Source organism: Callionymus lyra, chromosome 12 (assembly GCF_982586985.1).
Source record: "Callionymus lyra chromosome 12, fCalLyr1.hap1.1, whole genome shotgun sequence".
In the NCBI taxonomy this organism is placed as follows: domain Eukaryota; kingdom Metazoa; phylum Chordata; class Actinopteri; order Syngnathiformes; family Callionymidae; genus Callionymus; species Callionymus lyra.
In genome coordinates, this window is record NC_141829.1 from 1,330,909 (window position 1) to 1,358,177 (window position 27,269).

At 42.6% G+C, this 27,269-nt stretch overlaps 2 protein-coding genes across 3 annotated transcripts in view; one reads left to right on the forward strand and one right to left on the reverse strand.

Moving 5' to 3' along the window:
* LOC148067964 (alsin-like) overlaps window positions 1–16,108 on the forward strand; it is a 55,459-nt gene extending 39,351 nt beyond the window's left edge. The window contains exons 30-41 of one of the 2 annotated variants that reach the window (XM_087803707.1): window positions 1,645–1,722; window positions 1,823–1,944; window positions 2,007–2,153; window positions 3,818–3,932; window positions 3,997–4,154; window positions 5,011–5,097; window positions 7,864–8,034; window positions 10,885–10,930; window positions 11,035–11,096; window positions 11,533–11,682; window positions 11,735–11,831; window positions 15,516–16,108. In XM_087803707.1, the coding sequence (XP_087659833.1) occupies window positions 1,645–1,722; window positions 1,823–1,944; window positions 2,007–2,153; window positions 3,818–3,932; window positions 3,997–4,154; window positions 5,011–5,097; window positions 7,864–8,034; window positions 10,885–10,930; window positions 11,035–11,096; window positions 11,533–11,682; window positions 11,735–11,831; window positions 15,516–15,554 (1,272 nt within the window). In that variant the 3' untranslated portion in view covers window positions 15,555–16,108. Of the gene's footprint in view, window positions 1–1,644; window positions 1,723–1,822; window positions 1,945–2,006; window positions 2,154–3,817; window positions 3,933–3,996; window positions 4,155–5,010; window positions 5,098–5,177; window positions 5,613–7,863; window positions 8,035–10,884; window positions 10,931–11,034; window positions 11,097–11,532; window positions 11,683–11,734; window positions 11,832–15,515 lie in introns of those variants that run through there. The other variant, XM_087803708.1, reaches the window with a different exon arrangement.
* Window positions 16,109–20,116: 4,008 nt separating this feature from the next.
* Window positions 20,117–27,269, reverse strand: part of LOC148067965 (TSC22 domain family protein 1-like) — a 28,841-nt gene continuing 21,688 nt past the window's right edge. Inside the window, exons 3-4 of the mRNA XM_087804434.1 lie at window positions 21,506–21,557; window positions 20,117–21,097 (exon numbers count right to left, since the gene is read on the reverse strand). Coding sequence (XP_087660560.1) covers window positions 20,804–21,097; window positions 21,506–21,557 — 346 coding nt within the window. The 3' untranslated portion in view covers window positions 20,117–20,803. The remainder of the gene's footprint in view (window positions 21,098–21,505; window positions 21,558–27,269) is intronic.

Genomic DNA, 27,269 nt, shown 5'->3' on the forward strand with positions numbered 1-27,269 from the left:
AATATAAAGTTCATGTTGAATATAAAGTTCATGTTGAATATAAAGTTCATGTTGAATATAAAGTTCATGTTGAATATAAAGTTCATGTTGAATGTAAAGTTCATGTTGAATATAAAGTTCACGTTGAATATAAAGTTCACGTTGAATATAAAGTTCACGTTGAATATAAAGTTCACGTTGAATATAAAGTTCACGTTGAATATAAAGTTCACGTTGAATATAAAGTTCACGTTGAATATAAAGTTCACGTTGAATATAAAGTTCACGTTGAATATAAAGTTCACGTTGAATATAAAGTTCACGTTGAATATAAAGTTCACGTTGAATATAAAGTTCACGTTGAATATAAAGTTCATGTTGAATATAAAGTTCACGTTGAATATAAAGTTCATGTTGAATATAAAGTTCATGTTGAATATAAAGTTCATGTTGAATATAAAGTTCATGTTGAATATAAAGTTCATGTTGAATATAAAGTTCACGTTGAATATAAAGTTCATGTTGAATATAAAGTTCATGTTGAATATAAAGTTCATGTTGAATATAAAGTTCACGTTGAATATAAAGTTCATGTTGAATATAAAGTTCATGTTGAATATAAAGTTCACGTTGAATATAAAGTTCATGTTGAATATAAAGTTCATGTTGAATATAAAGTTCATGTTGAATATAAAGTTCATGTTAAATATAAAGTTCATGTTGAATATAAAGTTCATGTTAAATATAAAGTTCATGTTGAATATAAAGTTCATGTTGAATATAAAGTTCATGTTGAATATAAAGTTCATGTTGAATATAAAGTTCATGTTGAATATAAAGTTCATGTTGAATATAAAGTTCATGTTAAATATAAAGTTCATGTTGAATATAAAGTTCATGTTGAATATAAAGTTCATGTTGAATATAAAGTTCATGTTGAATATAAAGTTCATGTTGAAGATAAAGTTCATGTTGAATATAAAGTTCATGTTGAATATAAAGTTCATGTTGAATATAAAGTTCACGTTGAATATAAAGTTCATGTTGAATATAAAGTTCATGTTGAATATAAAGTTCATGTTGAATATAAAGTTCATGTTGAATATAAAGTTCATGTTGAATATAAAGTTCACGTTGAATATAAAGTTCACGTTGAATATAAAGTTCACGTTGAATATAAAGTTCACGTTGAATATAAAGTTCACGTTGAATATAAAGTTCACGTTGAATATAAAGTTCACGTTGAATATAAAGTTCACGTTGAATATAAAGTTCACGTTGAATATAAAGTTCACGTTGAATATAAAGTTCACGTTGAATATAAAGTTCATGTTGAATATAAAGTTCATGTTGAATATAAAGTTCATGTTGAATATAAAGTTCATGTTGAATATAAAGTTCATGTTGAATATAAAGTTCATGTTGAATATAAAGTTCATGTTGAATATAAAGTTCACGTTGAATATAAAGTTCATGTTGAATATAAAGTTCATGTTGAATATAAAGTTCATGTTGAATATAAAGTTCATGTTGAATATAAAGTTCACGTTGAATATAAAGTTCATGTTGAATATAAAGTTCATGTTGAATATAAAGTTCATGTTGAATATAAGGTTCATGTTGAATATAAAGTTCATGTTAAATGTTATTAAATGTCATGATCAGGGTCCAGGTCTCCTGGTGTCCGAGGACGACACGCTGCTACAGACTGACTTCACTGACGACTGGCTCGTCGACGGAAAAGTAACTATTGTCCAGCATCACTCGTGCACTGATGTGTGTTTGACGTGTGCGATGTGTGTGCGTCATGTGTGCGTCATGTGTGCGACATGTGTGTGTTCAGGGAGTTCTGAGTCTGGCCAACGGGGACCGTCTGGACGGAGACTTCAGCGGCGAGTGGTCCAGACTGAAGGTCCAGGCCACCTACAGCCGAGCTCAGCCGGACCAGCCTCACACACACAAAGTGTGAGTCATCGTAGTGTCGTCAGATCTGAACGTGTGAAGCTTCTCTCATGTTGTGTGTCCAGAATGTTGGGTCGCTACGTTGTCGACGCTCACGACAGGTGGAGTTGTGTGTTCGATCAGTGCTGGACTAGACTGGGTTGTGTTGGTGAAGCAGGAGACGAGAACAAAGCCTGGCAGAAGATCGCGGTGGACATCAACAACACACACAGGTCTGTTGTGTACATGGTTGTGTAGGTGGTTGTAATGATGGTTGTGTAGATGCTTGTGATGATAGTTGTGTAAATGGTTGTGAAGATGGCTGTGTAGATGGTTGTGATGATGGTTGTTTAGATGGTTGTCTACATGGTTGTGTAGATGATTGGGATGATGGTAGTTGTGTACATGGTTGTGATGATAGTTGTGTACATGATTGTGATGGTAGTTGTGTACATGGTTGTGATGATAGTTGTGTACATGGTTGTGTAGGTGGTTGTGATGATAGTTGTGTACATGGTTGTGATGATAGATGTGTACATTGTTGTGTAGGTGGTTGTGATGATAGTTGTGTACATGGTTGTGTTGATAGTTGTGTACATGGTTGTGATGATGGTTGTGTACATGGTTGTGTAGGTGGTTGTTATGATAGTTGTGTACATGGTTGTGATGATGACTGTTTAGGTGATTGTGATGATAGTTGTGTACATGGTTGTGATGGTAGTTGTTTACATGGTTGTGATGATGACTGTTTAGGTGATTGTGATGATAGTTGTGTACATGGTTGTGATGATGACTGTTTAGGTGATTGTGATGATAGTTGTGTACATGGTTGTGATGGTAGTTGTTTACATGGTTGTGATGATGACTGTTTAGGTGATTGTGATGATAGTTGTGTACATGGTTGTGATGATGACTGTTTAGGTGATTGTGATGATAGTTGTTTACATGGTTGTGATGGTAGTTGTGTACATGGTTGTGATGATGACTGTTTAGGTGATTGTGATGATAGTTGTGTACATGGTTGTGATGATGACTGTTTAGGTGATTGTGATGATAGTTGTGTACATGGTTGTGATGATGACTGTTTAGGTGATTGTGATGATAGTTGTGTACATGGTTGTGATGAGGACTGTTTAGGTGATTGTTATGATAGTTGTGTACATGGTTGTGATGATGACTGTTTAGGTGATTGTGATGATAGTTGTGTACATGGTTGTGATGGTAGTTGTTTACATGGTTGTGATGATGACTGTTTAGGTGATTGTTATGATGACTGTTTAGGTGATTGTGATGATAGTTGTGTACATGGTTGTGATGATGACTGTTTAGGTGATTGTTATGATGACTGTTTAGGTGATTGTGATGATAGTTGTGTACATGGTTGTGATGATGACTGTTTAGGTGATTGTTATGATGACTGTTTAGGTGATTGTGATGATAGTTGTGTACATGGTTGTGATGGTAGTTGTTTACATGGTTGTGATGATGACTGTTTAGGTGATTGTGATGATAGTTGTGTACATGGTTGTGATGATGACTGTTTAGGTGATTGTGATGATAGTTGTGTACATGGTTGTGATGGTAGTTGTTTACATGGTTGTGATGATGACTGTTTAGGTGATTGTGATGATAGTTGTGTACATGGTTGTGTAGGTGGTTGTTATGATAGTTGTGTACATGGTTGTGATGATGGTTGTGTACATGGTTGTGTAGGTGGTTGTTATGATAGTTGTGTACATGGTTGTGATGATGACTGTTTAGGTGATTGTGATGATAGTTGTGTACATGGTTGTGATGGTGGTTGTGTACATGGTTGTGATGATAGTTGTGTACATGGTTGTGATGATGACTGTTTAGGTGATTGTGATGATAGTTGTGTACATGGTTGTGTGTTCAGTCTTGACCTCACTAAGTCCCAGAAGAAGGTCCTGGAGTCTCTGGAGATCATTCCTCACTTCAAGGCTCCAGTCAACATGTCAAACTACGACAACATACGACGATACCTGACGAAGGTAACACTTGTGTGTACTTGTGTTCTAGAGTCACCGTGTGTGTGTCACCATGAGTGTGTGTCAGGCTTGTGAGACGCCGTTCCATCCTCTGGGCTGGTTGGTGGAGACGCTGGTGACCGTCTTCAGGATGACGTACGTGGGATCAGGATCCAACCCTCGTCTGCTGCGAGAGGCCGTTCATGAGCTGCAGTCGTACCTGAGCCGCTTGTTCAAGGTCGTCAGGTGCGTCTCAGTGATCGTTTATCTGTTAACCTGAGATACTTCCTTCAAAGACGGATCTACCAACTAGTAGAAAGTTAAATGAATCAAACATCAAACGTTATTGATCTTCAGACTGTAATGCAGCAGTACCTTCACTCGCCGCTGGGTGTCAGAGTTGTGCCTGTTCCTTACTTCTGGCATCACGTGATCAACCTGCAGCGAATGAATAGTTTCATTTTTACCTTAATGTTGATTATGTTCTTTTTGTGCGTGTTAAAGTGTGTATGTGTAAAGTGTATGTGTGTTAAAGTGTGTGTGTGTTAAGGTGTGTGTGTGTAAAGGTGTGTATGTGTGTTAAAGTGTGTATGTGTGCTAAAGTGTGGATGTGTTTAAAAGTGTGTAGGTGTGTTAAAGTGTGTGTGTGTTAAAGTGTGTGTGTGTGTTAAAGTGTATATGTACGTGTGTGTTAAAGTGTGTATGTGTGTTCAAGTGTGTGTGTTAAAGTGTGTAGGTGTGTTAAAGTGTGTATGTGTTTAAAAGTGTGTAGGTGTGTTAAAGTGTATATGTACGTGTGTGTTAAAGTGTGTATGTGTGTTAAAGTGTGTATGTGTTTAAAAGTGTGTAGGTGTGTTAAAGTGTGTGTGTGTGTTAAAGTGTATATGTACGTGTGTGTTAAAGTGTGTATGTGTGTTAAAGTGTGTGTGTTAAAGTGTGTGTGTGTGTGTTAAAGTGTGTACTGCATCTTGAAGAACATTCACTACGTGAGTTGATCAGTAGTTGATGTTTAAAGTATTAAATAGTTTTAAATCCAAACTTTAAACGATTGAATAATATTTTGTTGTCAAATGATTTGTTGATGTTTATTTGTTTCTCTCAGGTTTCTGTTCCCAGGGTTACCAGACGATGGCGCTGTGATCCCAGAGGTGACCAGGAGCCGACTGTTGTGGTTCAGCTCGGAGCAGACGTGAGTGCAGACGCATGTTGAGGTTCCACTTCATTTGGTTCTCCGCCCTCTAACCGCTTCGCTATTGGTTTACCCCCAAGGCACCGCCTCGTCTCTGAGAAAGCTTAATGAACTCGCCACCCAGCTGGTTTAGTCCACTTCCTATAGAGGCGGGAAACACTCGCCGCACTTCCTCCTTTACAACTCAGCAGAAGCTCCTGACAGTGGAATGTCATGATGGCGAATGAAGATAGAAGTGAACATAAGTGTGCATGAAGTGCTAAGAATCCCTGAAGAGACACACATGTCTGCTTCGTTTGTCTCGACCAATCACACGATGACTGATAGTGTGGCCTGCCGAGCGCTTCCCACGGCTCTTGACAGCGACGGGAAGCGTTCTAGGCTTGTTGACCCACGACGCCTCAGAGGTCATGGTTTTGATCAACACAGGCTAACACTGTTGTTTGATAAGAGTCTGCCTCGCACTCGCACTGAGTCGTCCCTCCATCGTGAACAGACTGCGACAAGGAGTGTTTCAGACGCCTGGAAAACTATCATCGGAAACTATCAGCAGCTGTGGGTGAGCGATCTCCTCCTTCTGTAAAATACACTTTATAGCAGTAGAGGACATGAAACGAGGTTTATACTCTCGCCACATAACTTAAAGTGTTGTCTAACACCTTAGTCCGTTCTCTCATAGTCGGGTCTGTCCACACAGATGAGGGACAGAACCCGATCACTTTCTTTTATTGCCCTTTAAGATACAGATCTACGCAAGACCAGCTCAATTAGCTGTGTTTACTTTCACTTCCGTGTGACATTTGTGCCGACCCTCGGGTTTCGTCATCTGATGAGGTAAGAATACGGAAACTCATTATGCTGACGTTGGCGGGCGAGGGACAACCTGACTTTCATCAGAACTTCAGTTCTGACAGAACATTATTCGGCTTGGAGTTGCCTGGTTGTACTTCATTCCAGATGGCAGAGGGAAGTAATCAGGCGGGGCTATGTGCTCCAGTTTGACCGTCAACCCCCGCGTTTTTCAGGGATTTTCTGGACACGCTTGGCAGAACAGGAGAAGTTATCTTGTCTAAGATATGAGGTCACACACAGAAGGTGTTCTATTGCCACCCAGTCGAGTAGCTAGTTTCCCTGGGGTACTGCTGAACACGGAGGCAGGACATGCGTGCCTCCCGGACACGTGTATCCAGTCCATTCTGCGACTGATAACACAGCAGGTACTGTTATGTCCCTGCGGCGGCTGGGCTGCTGCATATGAGGGAGCTCCAGATATGGTTTGGTCGTCTCAAGCTAGACATAAAAGCAGGACCTACGTCGAAAAGTTAGCCTTCCCTTGGAACTCTCTAGTCAACCTCAGACGGAGAGCTCATTAGGTTGCGTCCTTCATTACACTCAGGTGTTCACAGACCCATCTTGGACAGTAAGTAAGTCATTTGTAACCGATCTAAGCGGGGTCTGGCACAGACCGGTGTACTGACACATCAACTGGCTAGAGTTGAAAACAATTCTTAACATCCTGCTTCACCTCTCTCCCCAGCTGTCACAGTCCAACACCCAAGTGCAATCAGACAGATCCAAAGTGATCCGCCAGGGTGGAGTCAGATCCCCAGCCCTTCTGAGTGTGGCAAAGAAGATTTGGCTGTCGGCAGACCTTCACCTGTTCTCTCTCAGAGCTCAGCATGTGCCAGGTGCACTGAATGTAGTAGCAGACTTACTGTCAAGATTGTGGTCTTGGTTTGGTCACCCCGTGGCGGACCTATTCGCCAACAAGGAGAACTTCAAATGTCCTGTCTTTCCTGCAACATTTGCTGGATAACGGAAAGACTGTGGCGACAATGACACTGTTTTCACATCAGCCATAGCAACAAGGCACGTCTGGTGCTTCAGCGCATTCCCAACCTCTGGTGATGCCTTTCTTACGGGGGGCCTACAGGCTTCGACCTCCTATGAGGCCTTCTAGCCCTCAGCTGGATCTCCAGCTGGTGCTGGATTCTCTCGTAGACCTGACATTTGAGCCTCTTGACCAAGTCCCACTGGACATTTGTTTTTTGAGGTCTTGCTCCTTCTGGTACTGACCGTATCATTGCGTCCAAACCCAGCGTTCCGTCCTAAGGTTCTCAACTCCTCCTTCCGGGCAACAACCTTCCAACCGCTGCCCCACTTGATCTCGGGTCAATATATTATTCATCTCCCACGGTAGATGTTGGCTTGGTGAGCCGGTATCCCCTCATAGGTCTCTCATTGGGTGAGGTCGGCCATCATCCAGACCTACCAGGCAGCTGGTGGATACTCGTACTGTTTTCCCCGAGGCCCGCGGCTCCAGTGGATTTGGATCTTGGGCCGGCGGGATGCTAGTAATGCTGCAGTCATGAGCGGTGTCCAGCTGGGGGTACATTGATCCCGTCAGGCTTCGCCTTGGGTTTAAACCAATAGCGAAGAGGTTAGAGGGTGAGCACCAAATGAAGTAGAACCCCTGAGTTATGATCATAATCTCAGGTTCTACGAATTGGTGCATAGCCCTCTAACCTCGTCGCCCAGCAGCCGCATTTCTTGCTGAGTTTTCAGTTGGAGGAAGTGCGGCAGTTATTTCCGCCTTTATAGGAAGTAGACTGTAACCAGCAGTGGCGAGTTCTTTAAGCTTTCTCAGAGAAGAGGCGTCACAGGGGTAAACCAATAGCAAAGTGGTTACAGGGCTTCGTACCAATTCGTAGAACCTGAGATTATGATCATAACTCAGGGATTCTCTGTGACGTGTTGTTGCTGCAGGTCGAGCTGCTCGTCTCTGCTGCTGCCGCTGCTGCTGCCGCGACTCTACCCTCCTCTGTTCTCGCTCTACTGCCTGCAGCACCTGCAGCAGCACAGCAGCTACTGGGAGCAGGTGCAGCGACTCAACCAGCAGCCGGACCGGTCGCTGTTCGCCTTCCTGGGCGTCCAAGAGTGAGTCCACCACGTTCTTCACGAGTCTCACTCTTCCTTCGTTCTTCACGAGTCTCACTCTTCCTTCGTTCTTCACGAGTCTCACTCTTCCTTCGTTCTTCATGAGTCTCACTCTTCCTTCGTTCTTCACGAGTCTCACTCTTCCTTCGTTCTTCACGAGTCTCACTCTTCCTTCGTTCTTCACGAGTCTCACTCTTCCTTCGTTCTTCATGAGTCTCACTCTTCCTTCGTTCTTCACGAGTCTCACTCTTCCTTCGTTCTTCATGAGTCTCACTCTTCCTTCGTTCTTCACGAGTCTCACTCTTCCTTCGTTCTTCATGAGTCTCACTCTTCCTTCGTTCTTCACGAGTCTCACTCTTCCTTCGTTCTTCACGAGTCTCACTCTTGCTTCGTTCTTCACGAGTCTCACTCTTCCTTCGTTCTTCATGGGTCTCACTCTTGCTTCGTTCTTCACAAGTCTCACTCTTGCTTCGTTCTTCACGAGTCTCACTCTTCCTTCGTTCTTCACGAGTCTCACTCTTCCTTCGTTCTTCACGAGTCTCACTCTTGCTTCGTTCTTCACGAGTCTCACTCTTCCTTTGTTCTTCACGAGTCTCACTCTTGCTTCGTTCTTCACGAGTCTCACTCTTCCTTCGTTCTTCACGAGTCTCACTCTTGCTTCGTTCTTCACGAGTCTCACTCTTGCTTCGTTCTTCACGAGTCTCACTCTTCCTTCGTTCTTCACGAGTCTCACTCTTGCTTCGTTCTTCACGAGTCTCACTCTTGCTTCGTTCTTCACGAGTCTCACTCTTCCTTTGTTCTTCACGAGTCTCACTCTTCCTTCGTTCTTCACGAGTCTCACTCTTGCTTCGTTCTTCACGAGTCTCACTCTTGCTTCGTTCTTCACGAGTCTCACTCTTCCTTTGTTCTTCACGAGTCTCACTCTTCCTTCGTTCTTCACGAGTCTCACTCTTCCTTCGTTCTTCACGAGTCTCACTCTTGCTTCGTTCTTCACGAGTCTCACTCTTCCTTTGTTCTTCACGAGTCTCACTCTTGCTTCGTTCTTCACGAGTCTCACTCTTCCTTCGTTCTTCACGAGTCTCACTCTTGCTTCGTTCTTCACGAGTCTCACTCTTGCTTCGTTCTTCACGAGTCTCACTCTTGCTTCGTTCTTCACGAGTCTCACTCTTCCTTTGTTCTTCACGAGTCTCACTCTTGCTTCGTTCTTCACGAGTCTCACTCTTGCTTCGTTCTTCACGAGTCTCACTCTTGCTTCGTTCTTCACGAGTCTCACTCTTGCTTCGTTCTTCACGAGTCTCACTCTTCCTTCGTTCTTCACGAGTCTCACTCTTGCTTCGTTCTTCACGAGTCTCACTCTTGCTTCGTTCTTCACGAGTCTCACTCTTGCTTCGTTCTTCACGAGTCTCACTCTTCCTTCGTTCTTCACGAGTCTCACTCTTCCTTCGTTCTTCACGAGTCTCACTCTTGCTTCGTTCTTCACGAGTCTCACTCTTCCTTCGTTCTTCACGAGTCTCACTCTTGCTTCGTTCTTCACGAGTCTCACTCTTGCTTCGTTCTTCACGAGTCTCACTCTTGCTTCGTTCTTCACGAGTCTCACTCTTCCTTCGTTCTTCACGGGTCTCACTCTTGCTTCGTTCTTCACGAGTCTCACTCTTGCTTCGTTCTTCACGAGTCTCACTCTTCCTTCGTTCTTCACGAGTCTCACTCTTGCTTCGTTCTTCATGAGTCTCACTCTTGCTTCGTTCTTCACGAGTCTCACTCTTCCTTCGTTCTTCACGAGTCTCACTCTTGCTTCGTTCTTCACGAGTCTCACTCTTCCTTCGTTCTTCACGAGTCTCACTCTTGCTTCGTTCTTCACGAGTCTCACTCTTCCTTCGTTCTTCACGAGTCTCACTCTTCCTTCGTTCTTCACGAGTCTCACTCTTGCTTCGTTCTTCACGAGTCTCACTCTTCCTTCGTTCTTCACGAGTCTCACTCTTCCTTCGTTCTTCACGAGTCTCACTCTTCCTTCGTTCTTCACGAGTCTCACTCTTCCTTCGTTCTTCACGAGTCTCACTCTTCCTTCGTTCTTCACGAGTCTCACTCTTGCTTCGTTCTTCACGAGTCTCACTCTTCCTTCGTTCTTCACGAGTCTCACTATTGCTTCGTTCTTCACGAGTCTCACTCTTGCTTCGTTCTTCACGAGTCTCACTCTTCCTTCGTTCTTCACGAGTCTCACTCTTGCTTCGTTCTTCACGAGTCTCACTCTTGCTTCGTTCTTCACGAGTCTCACTCTTCCTTCATTCTTCACGAGTCTCACTCTTGCTTCGTTCTTCACGAGTCTCACTCTTGTTTCGTTCTTCATGAGTCTCACTCTTCCTTCGTTCTTCACGAGTCTCACTCTTCCTTCGTTCTTCATGAGTCTCACTCTTGCTTCGTTCTTCACGAGTCTCACTCTTCCTTCGTTCTTCACGAGTCTCACTCTTGTTTCGTTCTTCACGAGTCTCACTCTTCCTTCGTTCTTCACGAGTCTCACTCTTGCTTCGTTCTTCACGAGTCTCACTCTTCCTTCGTTCTTCACGAGTCTCACTCTTGCTTCGTTCTTCACGAGTCTCACTCTTCCTTCGTTCTTCACGAGTCTCACTCTTCCTTCGTTCTTCACGAGTCTCACTCTTGCTTCGTTCTTCACGAGTCTCACTCTTCCTTCGTTCTTCACGAGTCTCACTCTTGTTTCGTTCTTCACGAGTCTCACTCTTCCTTCGTTCTTCACGAGTCTCACTCTTGCTTCGTTCTTCACGAGTCTCACTCTTCCTTCGTTCTTCACGAGTCTCACTCTTGCTTCGTTCTTCACGAGTCTCACTCTCGTTGCAGGAAGTTCTGGCCGGCGTCGGTGTCGGTGCTCGGGGAGCAGATGCAGGTCTGGGTCTAACATGTGCGACTCTGGACTTGTCTCACTCTGGACTCGTCTCACTCTGGACTCGTCTCACTCTGGACTCGTCTCACTCTGTCCTCGTGTCACAGATCATGTCGAGCAGCAGAGACGAGAGCTTCGTGTCCGCGGTGGAGACTCTGCAGCAGATCAGGTCCAACATTATACCTTCAAAAATAAATGTTTTAATTCAATATAAAAATGTTATAATAGAGTCACAGACTCAACCAACAGAGCTCAGAGCTACTGATCTTTCAGCCAATCATGAGACTCACAGACGATCATGTGACGTTACTTTAAGTTGCAGTGAAATGTCAAACATTTAAGACTCAATTATTGACTCAACGTATAGTAGGTTAAGATAAGATAAGTTAAGATAAGATGATATAAGATGATTTAAGATAAGATGATATAAGATGATTTAAGATAAGATAAGATAAGTTAAGATGATATAAGATGATTTAAGATAAGATAAGATAAGTTAAGATGAGATAAGATGATTTAAGATAAGATGATATAAGTTAAGATGATATAAGATGATTTAAGATAAGATGATATAAGTTAAGATAAGTAACTTCTATCCCCTGCAGCTCCTCCTTCACTCCGGCCGACAAACTCCTGTTGATCCAGAGAAGCTTCGAGGAACTGACGCTGGAGTTGAAGCCGAGGCTGAGTCCTGACTTCCTGTGGTGCATGGACGACCTACTGCCGCTCTTCCTCTACGTGGTGCTCAGAGCCAGGTGAGCCTCGCACAGGTGTCGCCGACGGAGACTCACCTGTCGCTCGTCACAGGATCAAGAACTTGGGAGCCGAGGTGAACCTGATTGAAGACTTTATGGATCCTCACGTTCAGTTTGGAGAGATGGGCCTGATGTTCACCACACTCAAGGTCATACCTTTAATAATGTCACACTCAAGGTCATACCTTTAATAATGTCACACTCAAGGTCATACCTTTAATAATGTCACACTCAAGGTCATACCTTTAATAATGCCACACTCAAGGTCATACCTTTAATAATGTCACACTCAAGGTCATACCTTTAATAATGTCACACTCAAGGTCATAACTTTAATAATGTCACACTCAAGGTCATACCTTTAATAATGTCACACTCAAGGTCATACCTTTAATAATGTCACACTCAAGGTCATACCTTTAATAATGTCACACTCAAGGTCATACCTTTAATAATGTCACGCTCAAGGTCATAACTTTAATAATGTCACACTCAAGGTCATACCTTTAATAATGTCACACTCAAGGTCATACCTTTAATAATGTCACACTCAAGGTCATACCTTTAATAATGTCACACTCAAGGTCATACCTTTAATAATGTCACACTCAAGGTCATACCTTTAATAATGTCACGCTCAAGGTCATACCTTTAATAATGTCACACTCAAGGTCATACCTTTAATAATGTCACGCTCAAGGTCATACCTTTAATAATGCCACGCTCAAGGTCATACCTTTAATGTCACGCTCAAGGTCATACCTTTAATAATGTCACACTCAAGGTCATACCTTTAATAATGCCACGCTCAAGGTCATACCTTTAATGTCACGCTCAAGGTCAAACCTTTAATGTCACGCTCAAGGTCAAACCTTTAATGTCACGCTCAAGGTCATACCTTTAATAATGCCACGCTCAAGGTCATACCTTTAATAATGTCACGCTCAAGGTCAAACCTTTAATAATGCCACGCTCAAGGTCATACCTTTAATAATGTCACATTCAAGGTCATACCTTTAATGTCACGCTCAAGGTCATACCTTTAATAATGCCATGCTCAAGGTCATACCTTTAATAATGTCACACTCAAGGTCATACCTTTAATAATGTCACACTCAAGGTCATACCTTTAATAATGTCACACTCAAGGTCATACCTTTAATAATGTCACGCTCAAGGTCATACCTTTAATAATGTCACACTCAAGGTCATACCTTTAATAATGTCACGCTCAAGGTCATACCTTTAATGTCACGCTCAAGGTCATACCTTTAATAATGTCACACTCAAGGTCATACCTTTAATAATGCCACGCTCAAGGTCATACCTTTAATGTCACGCTCAAGGTCAAACCTTTAATGACACGCTCAAGGTCAAACCTTTAATGTCACGCTCAAGGTCATACCTTTAATAATGCCACGCTCAAGGTCATACCTTTAATAATGTCACGCTCAAGGTCAAACCTTTAATAATGCCACGCTCAAGGTCATACCTTTAATAATGTCACATTCAAGGTCATACCTTTAATGTCACGCTCAAGGTCATACCTTTAATAATGCCATGCTCAAGGTCATACCTTTAATAATGTCACATTCAAGGTCAAACCTTTAATGTCACGCTCAAGGTCATACCTTTAATAATGTCACACTCAAGGTCATACCTTTAATAATGCCATGCTCAAGGTCATACCTTTAATAATGCCACGCTCAAGGTCATACCTTTAATAATGTCACATTCAAGGTCATACCTTTAATGTCACGCTCAAGGTCATACCTTTAATAATGCCACGCTCAAGGTCATACCTTTAATAATGCCACGCTCAAGGTCATACCTTTAATGTCACGCTCAAGGTCATACCTTTAATAATGCCACGCTCAAGGTCATACCTTTAATAATGCCACGCTCAAGGTCATACCTTTAATGTCACGCTCAAGGTCATACCTTTAATAATGCCACGCTCAAGGTCATACCTTTAATGTCACGCTCAAGGTCATACCTTTAATAATGCCACGCTCAAGGTCATACCTTTAATGTCACGCTCAAGGTCATACCTTTAATAATGCCACGCTAAAGGTCATACCTTTAATGTCACACTCAAGGTCATACCTTTAATAATGCCACGCTCAAGGTCATACCTTTAATGTCACGCTCAAGGTCATACCTTTAATAATGTCACGCTCAAGGTCATACCTTTAATAATGCCACGCTCAAGGTCATACCTTTAATGTCACGCTCAAGGTCATACCTTTAATAATGCCACGCTCAAGGTCATACCTTTAATAATGCCACGCTCAAGGTTATACCTTTAATGTCACGCTCAAGGTCATACCTTTAATAATGTCACGCTCAAGGTCATACTTTTAATAATGCCACGCTCAAGGTCATACCTTTAATGTCACGCTTAAGGTCATACCTTTAATAATGTTACGCTCAAGGTCATACCTTTAATGTTACGCTCAAGGTCATATCTTTAATAATGCCACACTCAAGGTCATACCTTTAATGTCACGCTTAAGGTCATACCTTTAATAATGTTACGCTCAAGGTCATACCTTTAATGTTACGCTCAAGGTCATATCTTTAATAATGCCACACTCAAGGTCATATCTTTAATAATGTCACACTCAAGGTCATACCTTTAATGTCACGCTCAAGGTCATACCTTTAATAATGCCACGCTAAAGGTCATACCTTTAATGTCACACTCAAGGTCATACCTTTAATAATGCCACGCTCAAGGTCATACCTTTAATGTCACGCTCAAGGTCATACCTTTAATAATGTCACGCTCAAGGTCATACCTTTAATAATGCCACGCTCAAGGTCATACCTTTAATGTCACGCTCAAGGTCATACCTTTAATAATGCCACGCTCAAGGTCATACCTTTAATAATGCCACGCTCAAGGTTATACCTTTAATGTCACGCTCAAGGTCATACCTTTAATAATGTCACGCTCAAGGTCATACTTTTAATAATGCCACGCTCAAGGTCATACCTTTAATGTCACGCTTAAGGTCATACCTTTAATAATGTCACACTCAAGGTCATACCTTTAATAATGTCACGCTCAAGGTCATACTTTTAATAATGCCACGCTCAAGGTCATACCTTTAATGTCACGCTTAAGGTCATACCTTTAATAATGTTACGCTCAAGGTCATACCTTTAATGTTACGCTCAAGGTCATATCTTTAATAATGCCACACTCAAGGTCATACCTTTAATGTCACGCTTAAGGTCATACCTTTAATAATGTTACGCTCAAGGTCATACCTTTAATGTTACGCTCAAGGTCATATCTTTAATAATGCCACACTCAAGGTCATATCTTTAATAATGTCACACTCAAGGTCATACCTTTAATAATGTTACGCTCAAGGTCATACCTTTAATAATGCCACACTCAAGGTCATATCTTTAATAATGTTACGCTCAAGGTCATATCTTTAATAATGTTACGCTCAAGGTCATCACTGATAACAATAACTTTAAAATACAAATAAAATTCAATGAAATGAAAAAACAAAATAAATAAACTAAACAAAGAGTCACTTAAATATATCAAACAATATTTAAATAAAATGTAAAAACATATCAATAATAAACGCAATTGATCGACCATTAAATAAAATTAACAAAATAATTCCTAGGACAATAAATCAATCATTACGACAACATCACACGAGTGTTGACCAATCAGAGACTCTCTTTAATATCAACTGATCTTCCCATAACTTTAGACCCCATCGTTTCATCTCATGACTTCCATGTATATTTCGGTTCATCTTGAATGTGTTTGATGTTTTCACCGGTGTGTTGACGTGTTGCAGGCGTGTTACATGCAGATCCAGCAGGAGTCCAGCGTGTAGACGCGTCGTCATGGCGACCAGGAGGGATTTCAACTACCAGCACTTTATGTTTGAGCGTCTGTGTCGACCTTTGAACCTTCACTGCATTATTTCATGATGTTTGAACTAAACTTGTAAACACCTGATCGATCGATCAATGATTAGTAACAAATGTTTAGTTTAACTAATGTTTGAAACTAATGTTAACTAATGTTTGAAACTAATGTTAACTAATGTTTGAAACTAATGTTAACTAATGTTAACTAATGTTTGAAACTAATGTTAACTAATGTTTGTTGGAAACTAATGTTGACTAATGTTTGTTTGAAACTAATGTTAACTAATGTTTGTTTGAAACTAATGTTAACTAATGTTAACTAATGTTAACTAATGTTTGAAACACTTTCCTGACGTTTGTTTCAACTTTTGTTCCAAACATTTATTAAAATTATTTTTTCTACTAGTGTGTGTGTGTGTGTGTGTGTGTGTGTGTGTGTGTGTGTGTGTGTGTGTGTGTGTGTGTGTGTGTGTGTGTGTGTGTGTGTGTGTGTGTGTGTGTGTGTGTGTGTGTGTGTGTGTGTGTGTGTGTGTGTGTGTGTGTGTGTGTGTGTGTGTGTATAGATATATATATATACGTATATATATATCTATTTATATACGTATATATACAGAGATGGTGCTACTGGGTAAACTCACTCCTAGAACACACTATACTTTGGGATCCACAGGTGAACTTACCTGGATCCACATCAGGGTAGACTTGAGTGACATGTGGCAGCAGTTCTGGACCCTGTTCAGGGACCACTGCTCACCTCAAGCAAGGAAGGACCTGGAAAAGGTGACCTGAAGATCCCTCAACCCTCACCTGGGGTCAGTCAGACCAAGAGCTACTGACCTTGATAACAAAGTTCTACCGAACCGAACAACTCGGTCCATCCATGACCTCCAGGCAGCAGGAGGAACATCAGGAAACACTGAAGAAACATCTTCAGCCTCCAAACAGAGAACGACAGGAAGTGCAGAGAACTTTGAGGACCATGAAGAACGTATGGTGGACGGAGAAGAAACATGACATTGATAGATAGAGATGATAGTAATTATATAGATAGAGATGATAGTTATAGATATGATAGAGGTAGAGATGATAGAGATTGAGCTGATGGAGGTAGAGATGATAGAGATAGAGATGATAGAAATGATATAGATAGAGATGATGGAGATAGAGATGATGGAGGTAGAGATGATAGAAATGATATAGATAGAGATGATAGTTATAGATATGATAGAGGTAGAGATGATAGAGATTGAGCTGATGGAGGTAGAGATGATAGAGATAGAGATGATAGAAATGATATAGATAGAGATGATAGTTATAGATATGATAGAGGTAGAGATGATAGAGATAGATGATAGTGCTAGAGATGAGAGATGATAGTAATTATATAGATAGAGATGATAGAGGTAGAGATGATAGAGATAGATGATAGTGCTAGAGATGAGAGATGATAGTAATTATATAGCTAGAGATGATAGAGGTAGAGATGATATAGATGATAGTGATAGAGATGATAGAAATGATAGAAATGATAGAGATGACAGAGATAGAGATGATAGAGATAGATGATAGTGCTAGAGATGAGAGATGATAGAGATGATAGTGATAGAGATGATAGAAATGATAGAGGTGATAGAGATAGAGATGATAGAGATAGATGATAGTGCTAGAGATGAGAGATGATAGAGATGATAGAAATGATAGAGATGATAGAGATAGAGATGATAGAGATAGAGATGAGAGATGATAGAGATGATAGAAATGATAGAGATAGATGATAGTGCTAGAGATGAGAGATGATAGAGATGATAGAAATGATAGAGATGATAGAGATAGATGATAGTGCTAGAGATGAGAGATGATAGTAATTATATAGATAGAGATGATAGAGATAGATGATAGTGCTAGAGATGAGAGATGATAGAGATGATAGAAATGATAGAGATGATAGAGATAGATGATAGTGCTAGAGATGAGAGATGATAGAGATGATAGAGATAGAGATGATAGAGATGATAGTGATAGAGATGATAGAAATGATAGAGATAGAGATGATAGAAATGATAGAGATGACAGAGATAGAGATGATAGAGATGATAGAAATGATAGAGGTGATAGAGATAGAGATGATGGAGATAGATGATAGTGCTAGAGATGAGAGATGATAGAGATGATAGAAATGATAGAGATGATAGAGATAGATGATAGTGCTAGAGATGATAGATGATAGTAATTATATAGATAGAGATGATAGAGATAGATGATAGTGCTAGAGATGAGAGATGATAGAGATGATAGTGATAGAGATGATAGAAATGATAGAGATGATAGAGATAGATGATAGTGCTAGAGATGAGAGATGATAGAGATGATAGAAATGATAGAGATGATAGAGATAGATGATAGTGCTAGAGATGAGAGATGATAGAGATGATAGAAATGATAGAGATAGATGATAGTGCTAGAGATGAGAGATGATAGAGATGATAGAAATGATAGAGATGATAGAGATAGATGATAGTGCTAGAGATGAGAGATGATAGTAATTATATAGATAGAGATGATAGAGATGATAGTGATAGAGATGATAGAAATGATAGAGATAGAGATGATAGAAATGATAGAGATGACAGAGATAGAGATGATAGAAATGATAGAGATGATAGAGATAGAGATGATAGAGGTAGAGATGATAGAGATAGATGATAGTGATAGAGATGAGAGATGATAGAAATGATAGAGATGATGGAGATAGATGATAGTGCTAGAGATGAGAGATGATAGAGATGACAGAGATAGAGATGATAGAAATGATAGAGGTGATAGAGATAGAGATGATAGAGGTAGAGATGATAGAGATAGATGATAGTGATAGAGATGAGAGATGATAGAAATGATAGAGATGATAGAGATAGATGATAGTGCTAGAGATGAGAGATGATAGAGATGATAGAAATGATAGAGATAGATGATAGTGCTAGAGATGAGAGATGATAGTAATTATATAGATAGAGATGATAGAGATGATAGTGTTAGAGATGATAGAGGTAGAGATGATAGAGATAGATGATAGTGATAGAGATGAGAGATGATAGAAATGATAGAGATGATGGAGATAGATGATAGTGATAGAGATGATAAGAGATAGAGATGATAGAGGTAGAGATGATAGAAATGATAGAGATGATGGAGATAGATGATAGTGCTAGAGATGAGAGATGATAGAGATGACAGAGATAGAGATGATAGAAATGATAGAGGTGATAGAGATAGAGATGATAGAGGTAGAGATGATAGAGATAGATGATAGTGATAGAGATGAGAGATGATAGAAATGATAGAGATGATAGAGATAGATGATAGTGCTAGAGATGAGAGATGATAGAGATGATAGAAATGATAGAGATAGATGATAGTGCTAGAGATGAGAGATGATAGTAATTATATAGATAGAGATGATAGAGATGATAGTGATAGAGATGATAGAGGTAGAGATGATAGAGATAGATGATAGTGATAGAGATGAGAGATGATAGAAATGATAGAGATGATGGAGATAGATGATAGTGATAGAGATGATAGAGGTAGAGATGATAGAAATGATAGAGATAGATGATAGTGGTAGAGATGATAGAAATGATAGAGATAGAGATGATAGAGATAGATGATAGAGATATAGATGATAGAGATAGATGATAGTGCTAGAGATGATAGAGATAGATGATAGTGATATAGATGATAGAGATAGATGATAGTGCTAGAGATGATAGAGGTAGAGATGATAGAGATATAGATGATAGAAATGATAGCGATAGAGCTGATGGAGATAGAGATGATAGAGATGATAGAGATGATAGAGATAGAGATATATAGATGATAGAAATGATAGCGATAGAGATGATGGAGATGATAGAGATGATGGAGATAGAGATGATAGAGATGATAGAGATAGAGATGATAGAGATAGAGGTGATAGAGATAGAGATGATAGAGATAGAGATGATAGAGATAGAGATGATAGAGATGATAGAGATAGAGATGATAGAGATGATAGAGATAGAGGTGATAGAGATAGAGGTGATTAAGTTAGTGATCATTGACTTTGAATTCATTCAATATAACGACAGAACCATCAGAACCATCAGAACCGACAGAACCATCAGAACCGACAGAACCATCAGATCCGACAGAACAATCAGAACCATCAGAACCAAGTCGTCGAAACTTTGATCAACAATATTTCAATTTAAAAAGTTAAATTCTTCACGAGGTTCGAGAAGGTTGATGGTTCACTTCCAGGTCAGGGGTCGACTCATGACCTGTGAGTTTACTCCGGACACTCCGGTTTCCTCCCACAGTCACATCCAGAGGTTGATTGAGAGCTTGTGTCGGTACGAGTGTGTGTTTGTGAATGTTGTGAGTCTGTGTGTCCTGAGACAGACTGGCCTCCTGTCCAGGGTGTCCCCCGCCTCTCATGAAGAAACTGGGACAGCCTCCTTCAGAGGTCAAAGGTCACAGAAGACGCGGCTTGTTGAAGCGAGTTTATTGAAAGTTGTGAAGTGCAGTTGAGTTTATGATACAAGATCCGGTCGAGTTGAAAACATGCAAACATGACGCAGAAGAAGAAAAGTTCGTCCAGAAGTTTTCACCGTCAAACGAAAAAACCCTAAAACATTAGAACCGTCGTCCAGAATCTAAACTGCTCCTCGTGAAAATACTGCTTTAAAAATAGACGCTCGTCTGTCGGACCCTCGTCTTCCTCTGTACAAGATACTTTACACTGTAATACTTTACACTGTAGTACTTTACACTGTACACAAATATACAAGATGCAGCTTCAGTTTGACCTTCATGACCTTCATGACCTTCATGCAGGAGCACGACGACGACTTCTCAGCAAAAATAGAGATTTCATCATTTCTCATAAGAAACACGTGAAACAGTCGCGGTCGTCACCGTGGTTACCGTGGCAACCCGCCTCATCCCAGACAGGCCTGGTCAGAATCACACTCACATTCTCGGGTCGTCGCTCTGAACCTGGACTTGAAGTCGCGCAGCAAAAGAAGAAAACAGCCTCAGCGGGAATCGAACCTTCAACTCAGGCACAGTGATGGTTGATGAGTCGAGGGTCAAAGGTCGCCCACACCTCGGTCCAGAGACGCTCGGGCTTCCAACCAGCAGCTGCAGAAACATGTGAACATCTCAGCAGCTCCTGCTACGCCGAGGAGCCCGAGGTGTGCGACGTCTGCGGCGCCGAGTAGTTCTGGGGCGCGACGGTCGGGGGCGTCTGGACCTGGGCCTGGAACTGGGGCGTCTGGACCTGGGCCTGGAACTGGGGCGTCTGGACCTGGGCCTGGAACTGGGCCATCTGCTCTGGACTGGCCAGAGTCTTGAGCAGCGAGTTCTCCTGCTCCAGCTGAGAGTTCCTCTCCAGCAGCTCCTTGATCTGCTCCTTCAGAACCTCCACCTCCTCGCGCACCGCGAACATCAGGTGACTCTTCACCAGGTCCTGCAACACACGTGTCATCATCACAACACTCTGAGGGACACCTGCATACCTCTGATGTCAACATCACTAGTGACGTCATCAGTTCAAATATCTTTCATTTATTTAATTAAATTAATTTAACTTTACTTTGACAACATGTCAAGGTGTGTCTTAATTAATTAATTAATGTTAAGATTCATCTTCAATGTGTTTAAAATCATTGTTTAAATCAAAATATCGTCTCGTGAAAATGAAACTTCCGTCATCGACCCGCCCATGTTAGCAACAGCCAATCAGAGGCCAGAACATGAATAACACCTTTTGTTGCCTAGCAACAGCTGGTGCGCGAAACACACGCTAAACACACGCGAAACACACGCTAAACACACATTTTAACTGATAAACTAATCCATCAGAAGATTTTCTCACCATCGCTTGTTCGATCTTGTTGTCAATGGCGACGACACTCGCCCCGGAAGTGCTGCAACACAAAGACAACAATAAACACACGTTTTCATCTGCACACGCAACACACTGCAGTGACGTCATGGCGGGCGTCCAGGAAGGAGGGGCACACGTGACGGGCGCACACGTGACGGGCGCACACGTGACGGGCGCACACGTGACGGGCGCACACGTGACGGGCGCACACGTGACGGGCGCACACGTGACGGGCGCACACGTGACGGGCACACGTGACGGGCACACACGTGACGGGCGCACACGTGACGGGCGCACACGTGACGGGCGCACACGTGACGGGCGCACACGTGACGGGCGCACACGTGACGGGCGCACACGTGACGGGCGCACGTGACGGGCGCACGTGACGGGCGCACACGTGACGGGCGCACACGACGGGCGCACACGTGACGGGCGCACACGTGACGGGCACACGTGACGGGCACACACGTGACGGGCACACACGTGACGGGCGCACACGTGACGGGCGCACACGTGACGGGCACACACGTGACGGGCGCACACGTGACGGGCACACGTGACGGGCACACATGACGGGCGCACACGTGACGGGCGCACACGTGACGGGCACACGTGACGGGCACACGTGACGGGCGCACACGTGACGGGCGCACACGTGACGGGCACACGTGACGGGCGCACACGTGACGGGCGCACACGTGACGGGCGCACACGTGACGGGCACACGTGACGGGCACACGTGACGGGCGCACACGTGACGGGCACACACGTGACGGGCACACACGTGACGGGCACACACGTGACGGGCACACACGTGACGGGCACACACGTGACGGGCACACGTGACGGGCGCACACGTGACGGGCACACACGTGACGGGCACACACGTGACGGGCACACGTGACGGGCACACGTCCACGCGAGCGCGACCTCCACTTACAGTATGTGGTCACGTGTGCAGTCAGAGGAGGCTGCTGATTGGTCGAGACTAACAGGTGAGAACCAGGTGAGTTTGAGGAGCAGAGACTGAAGATCATGTTGATGATTGAGGTCCACACATGAAAGTAGCTTCTGCTGCAGAAACTGTTAATGGAACTGAACATTGTCCTTGAAATAAACTGAACAACAACACACTTCAAAAGTGAGCACAAAAAGTGTGATGTAAACAAACAATGGTGTTGAACATTATCTTCACAATATTCACTGACAACAAGTCGTTCAAGTTCTTCAACGTAGTCTTTAACTGTCAAGTTCTTCTTTCAAGATCATCTTCACGTTCAAAGTGAGAGACGAGTCGACGTTAGTTCTGCTGACCTCACGAATGAAGAACCTGGTTCTGATGAGGTTTTGTCTTCCTCAACATCTATGAAGAACATCTGAGGCGTTTGTTGACGTCGAGCACATCAAGAGTCTGGAGATAAGAACTCATGGAACATCTCACGAAACCTTGAACACCATGAAGTTTATGATTCAATGATGAGAAGATCATGGATGTGCAGATGTTCGTTGACATGGAAACATGAAGCACCAGATGATATAAATACACATGTTAAAAACATGTGATTTACGAACACGTCCGAACATGTCTGCAGGTCATTGACATGTCAATCCAGGTCAACGTGTAAATGATCAGATCTGCAGAAGATACATCTCCATCTTCTACGACGAACCTTCGACACTCGTGGTTAGTGTTGAAGACACAACAGCTTCAAAGATCTAAGCAGGTGCGTCACAAACACTGAGAAGCTGCAGAGGTCAGAGGTCAACCCACAGTCCAGCTGCTGAAAGCGCTCGGGTCAACAGTAACTTCTGTCACCTCTGGAGATGACCCGTCTGAGCGCCCCCTGCTGGAAGAGGTTCAGGTGAAACATCTTGGACGACAAACGGAAGCTGAAGACAAACTCCTCAAGATCTAAGTCCTGCTGATCTTCTTCTTCCGCTCACTTCTGTGAAGCTTCAGCCAATTATCCAGATTTAAATAGATCCTCGTGATAAACACGCAGCAAACACACGGTTCTGTCGTTTCATGAACTAGATCCACAGACAACACATGAAGATCTAGATCCACTGACATCAACACATGAAGATCTAGATCCACTGACATCAACACATGAAGATCTAGATCCACTGACATCAACACATGAAGATCTAGATCCACAGACATCAACACATGAAGATCTAGATCCACTGACATCAACACATGAAGATCTAGATCCACAGACATCAACACATGAAGATCTAGATCCACCGACATCAACACATGAAGATCTAGATCCACTGACATCAACACATGAAGATCTAGATCCATCGACATCAACACATGAAGATCTAGATCCACCGACATCAACACATGAAGATCTAGATCCACCGACATCAACACATGAAGATCTAGATCCACCGACATCAACACATGAAGATCTAGATCCACTGACATCAACACATGAAGATCTAGATCCACAGACATCAACACATGAAGATCTAGATCCACCGACATCAACACATGAAGATCTAGATCCACTGACATCAACACATGAAGATCTAGATCCACTGACATCAACACATGAAGATCTAGATCCACTGACATCAACACATGAAGATCTAGATCCACTGACATCAACACATGAAGATCTAGATCCATCGACATCAACACATGAAGATCTAGATCCACCGACATCAACACATGAAGATCTAGATCCACCGACATCAACACATGAAGATCTAGATCCACCGACATCAACACATGAAGATCTAGATCCACCGACATCAACACATGAAGATCTAGATCCACCGACATCAACACATGAAGATCTAGATCCACTGACATCAACACATGAAGATCTAGATCCACAGACATCAACACATGAAGATCTAGATCCACCGACATCAACACATGAAGATCTAGATCCACTGACATCAACACATGAAGATCTAGATCCACTGACATCAACACATGAAGATCTAGATCCACTGACATCAACACATGAAGATCTAGATCCACTGACATCAACACATGAAGATCTAGAACCACTGACATCAACACATGAAGATCTAGATCCACTGACATCAACACATGAAGATCTAGATCCACTGACATCAACACATGAAGATCTAGATCCACTGACATCAACACATGAAGATCTAGATCCACTGACATCAACACATGAAGATCTAGATCCACTGACATCAACACATGAAGATCTAGAACCACTGACATCAACACATGAAGATCTAGAACCACTGACATCAACACATGAAGATCTAGAACCACTGACATCAACACAAGAAGATCTAGAACCACTGACATGAAGCTCAACACAAGAAGATCTAGAACCACTGACATTAAGCTCAACACATGAAGATCTAGATCCACTGACATGAAGCTCAACACATGAAGATCTAGATCCACTGACATCAACACATGAAGATCTAGATCCACTGACATGAAGCTCAACACATGAAGATCTAGAACCACTGACATCAACACAAGAAGATCTAGAACCACTGACATGAAGCTCAACACATGAAGATCTAGAACCACTGACATGAAGCTCAACACATGAAGATCTAAAACCACTGACATGAAGCTCAACACATGAAGATCTAGAACCACTGACATCAACACATGAAGATCTAGATCCACTGACATGAAGCTCAACACATGAAGATCTAGAACCACTGACATCAACACAAGAAGATCTAGAACCACTGACATGAAGCTCAACACATGAAGATCTAGAACCACTGACATCAACACTTGAAGATCTAGAACCACTGACATGAAGCTCAACACATGAAGATCTAGAACCACTGACATCAACACTTGAAGATCTAGAACCACTGACATCAACACATGAAGATCTAGATCCACTGACATCAACACATGAAGATCTAGATCCACTGACGTCGACACTTGAAGATCTAGATCCACTGACATCAACACATGAAGATCTAGATCCACTGACATCAACACATGAAGATCTAGATCCACTGACATCAACACATGAAGATCTAGAACCACTGACATCAACACATGAAGATCTAGATCCACCGACATCAACACATGAAGATCTAGATCCACCGACATCAACACATGAAGATCTAGAACTACTGACATCAACACATGAAGATCTAGATCCACTGACATCAACACATGAAGATCTAGAACCACTGACATCAACACATGAAGATCTAGATCCACTGCCATCAACACATGAAGATCTAGATCCACTGACATCAACACATGAAGATCTAGATCCACTGACATCAACACATGAAGATCTAGATCCACTGACATCAACACATGAAGATCTAGATCCACTGACATCAACACATGAAGATCTAGATCCTTGAATCATTGAAGCACGAGACTCTCACAGCAGTCACTGAACATTCAAGTAGAAAACACTAAATAATGAGTAAATGAGTTCACAGCAATATTTGACTCAAGGTTCTCAGAAGATGCTTGTGATCGAGTATATTGAGAAGTTACACAACTGTACGACACACTGTCAACACATGTTTTACAGGGAAACTTGTTTTTCTGACGAGAAGAAAAGGTTCCATGTCAAACTATTAACTAATAACTAGTAATAACTAACTATTCCTGAGACAACTGTGATTCAAACTAGTGTGTAGATGTTTCAAAACACACACTGTCGACCAGCGTGTCCAGACAGAGTCACAGTGAGTCCTAGAGAAGATCCAAATAAACAACCTGAAGAACCTCATGGTGAGAACTTCATTCTTAACACCACTCATGACACCTCTGGAGACAACACTAGTGAAGAAACACCTGGGTCAAAGGTCAAACAGGCTCAAAGCCTGGAGTTGAATCTCATCAGGATCCACTTCGTCGCTTCCAGGATTTGACCGAGAGAAGACGACGTTTGTGATCCTGACCAAGAGTTTTGACTTCCAGGAGTGGTTTCAAGTGTTGGTCTGTAGGTCCACATGAAGCCCCAGAGACCACGTGAGGATCCATCCATATGGAAAACGGTCTCAGTGTGAAAACGAGCCTGAAACCACCGATGAATGGATGAATAGAAACTATAGGCAGCCTTTTGTCTGCTGCTCCGCTGTGATTGGCTGGACTCGCTCTACAGTACTGGACTCCACAGGGACCCGCTGGACTCGCTCTACAGTACTGGACTCCACAGGGACCCGCTGGACTCGCTCTACAGTACTGGACTCCACAGGGACCCGCTGGACTCGCTCTACAGTACTGGACTCCACAGGGACCCGCTGGACTCGCTCTACAGTACTGGACTCCACAGGGACCCGCTGGACTCGCTCTACAGTACTGGACTCCACAGGGACCCGCTGGACTCGCTCTACAGTACTGGACTCCACAGGGACCCGCTGGACTCGCTCTACAGTACTGGACTCCACAGGGACCCGCTGGACTCGCTCTACAGTACTGGACTCCACAGGGACCCGCTGGACTCGCTCTACAGTACTGGACTCCACAGGGACCCGCTGGACTCGCTCTACAGTACTGGACTCCACAGGGACCCGCTGGACTCCCTCTACAGTACTGGACTCCACAGGGACCCGCTGGACTCGCTCTACAGTACTGGACTCCACAGGGACCCGCTGGACTCGCTCTACAGTACTGGACTCCACAGGGACCCGCTGGACTCGCTCTACAGTACTGGACTCCACAGGGACCCGCTGGACTCGCTCTACAGTACTGGACTCCACAGGGACCCGCTGGACTCGCTCTACAGTACTGGACTCCACAGGGACCCGC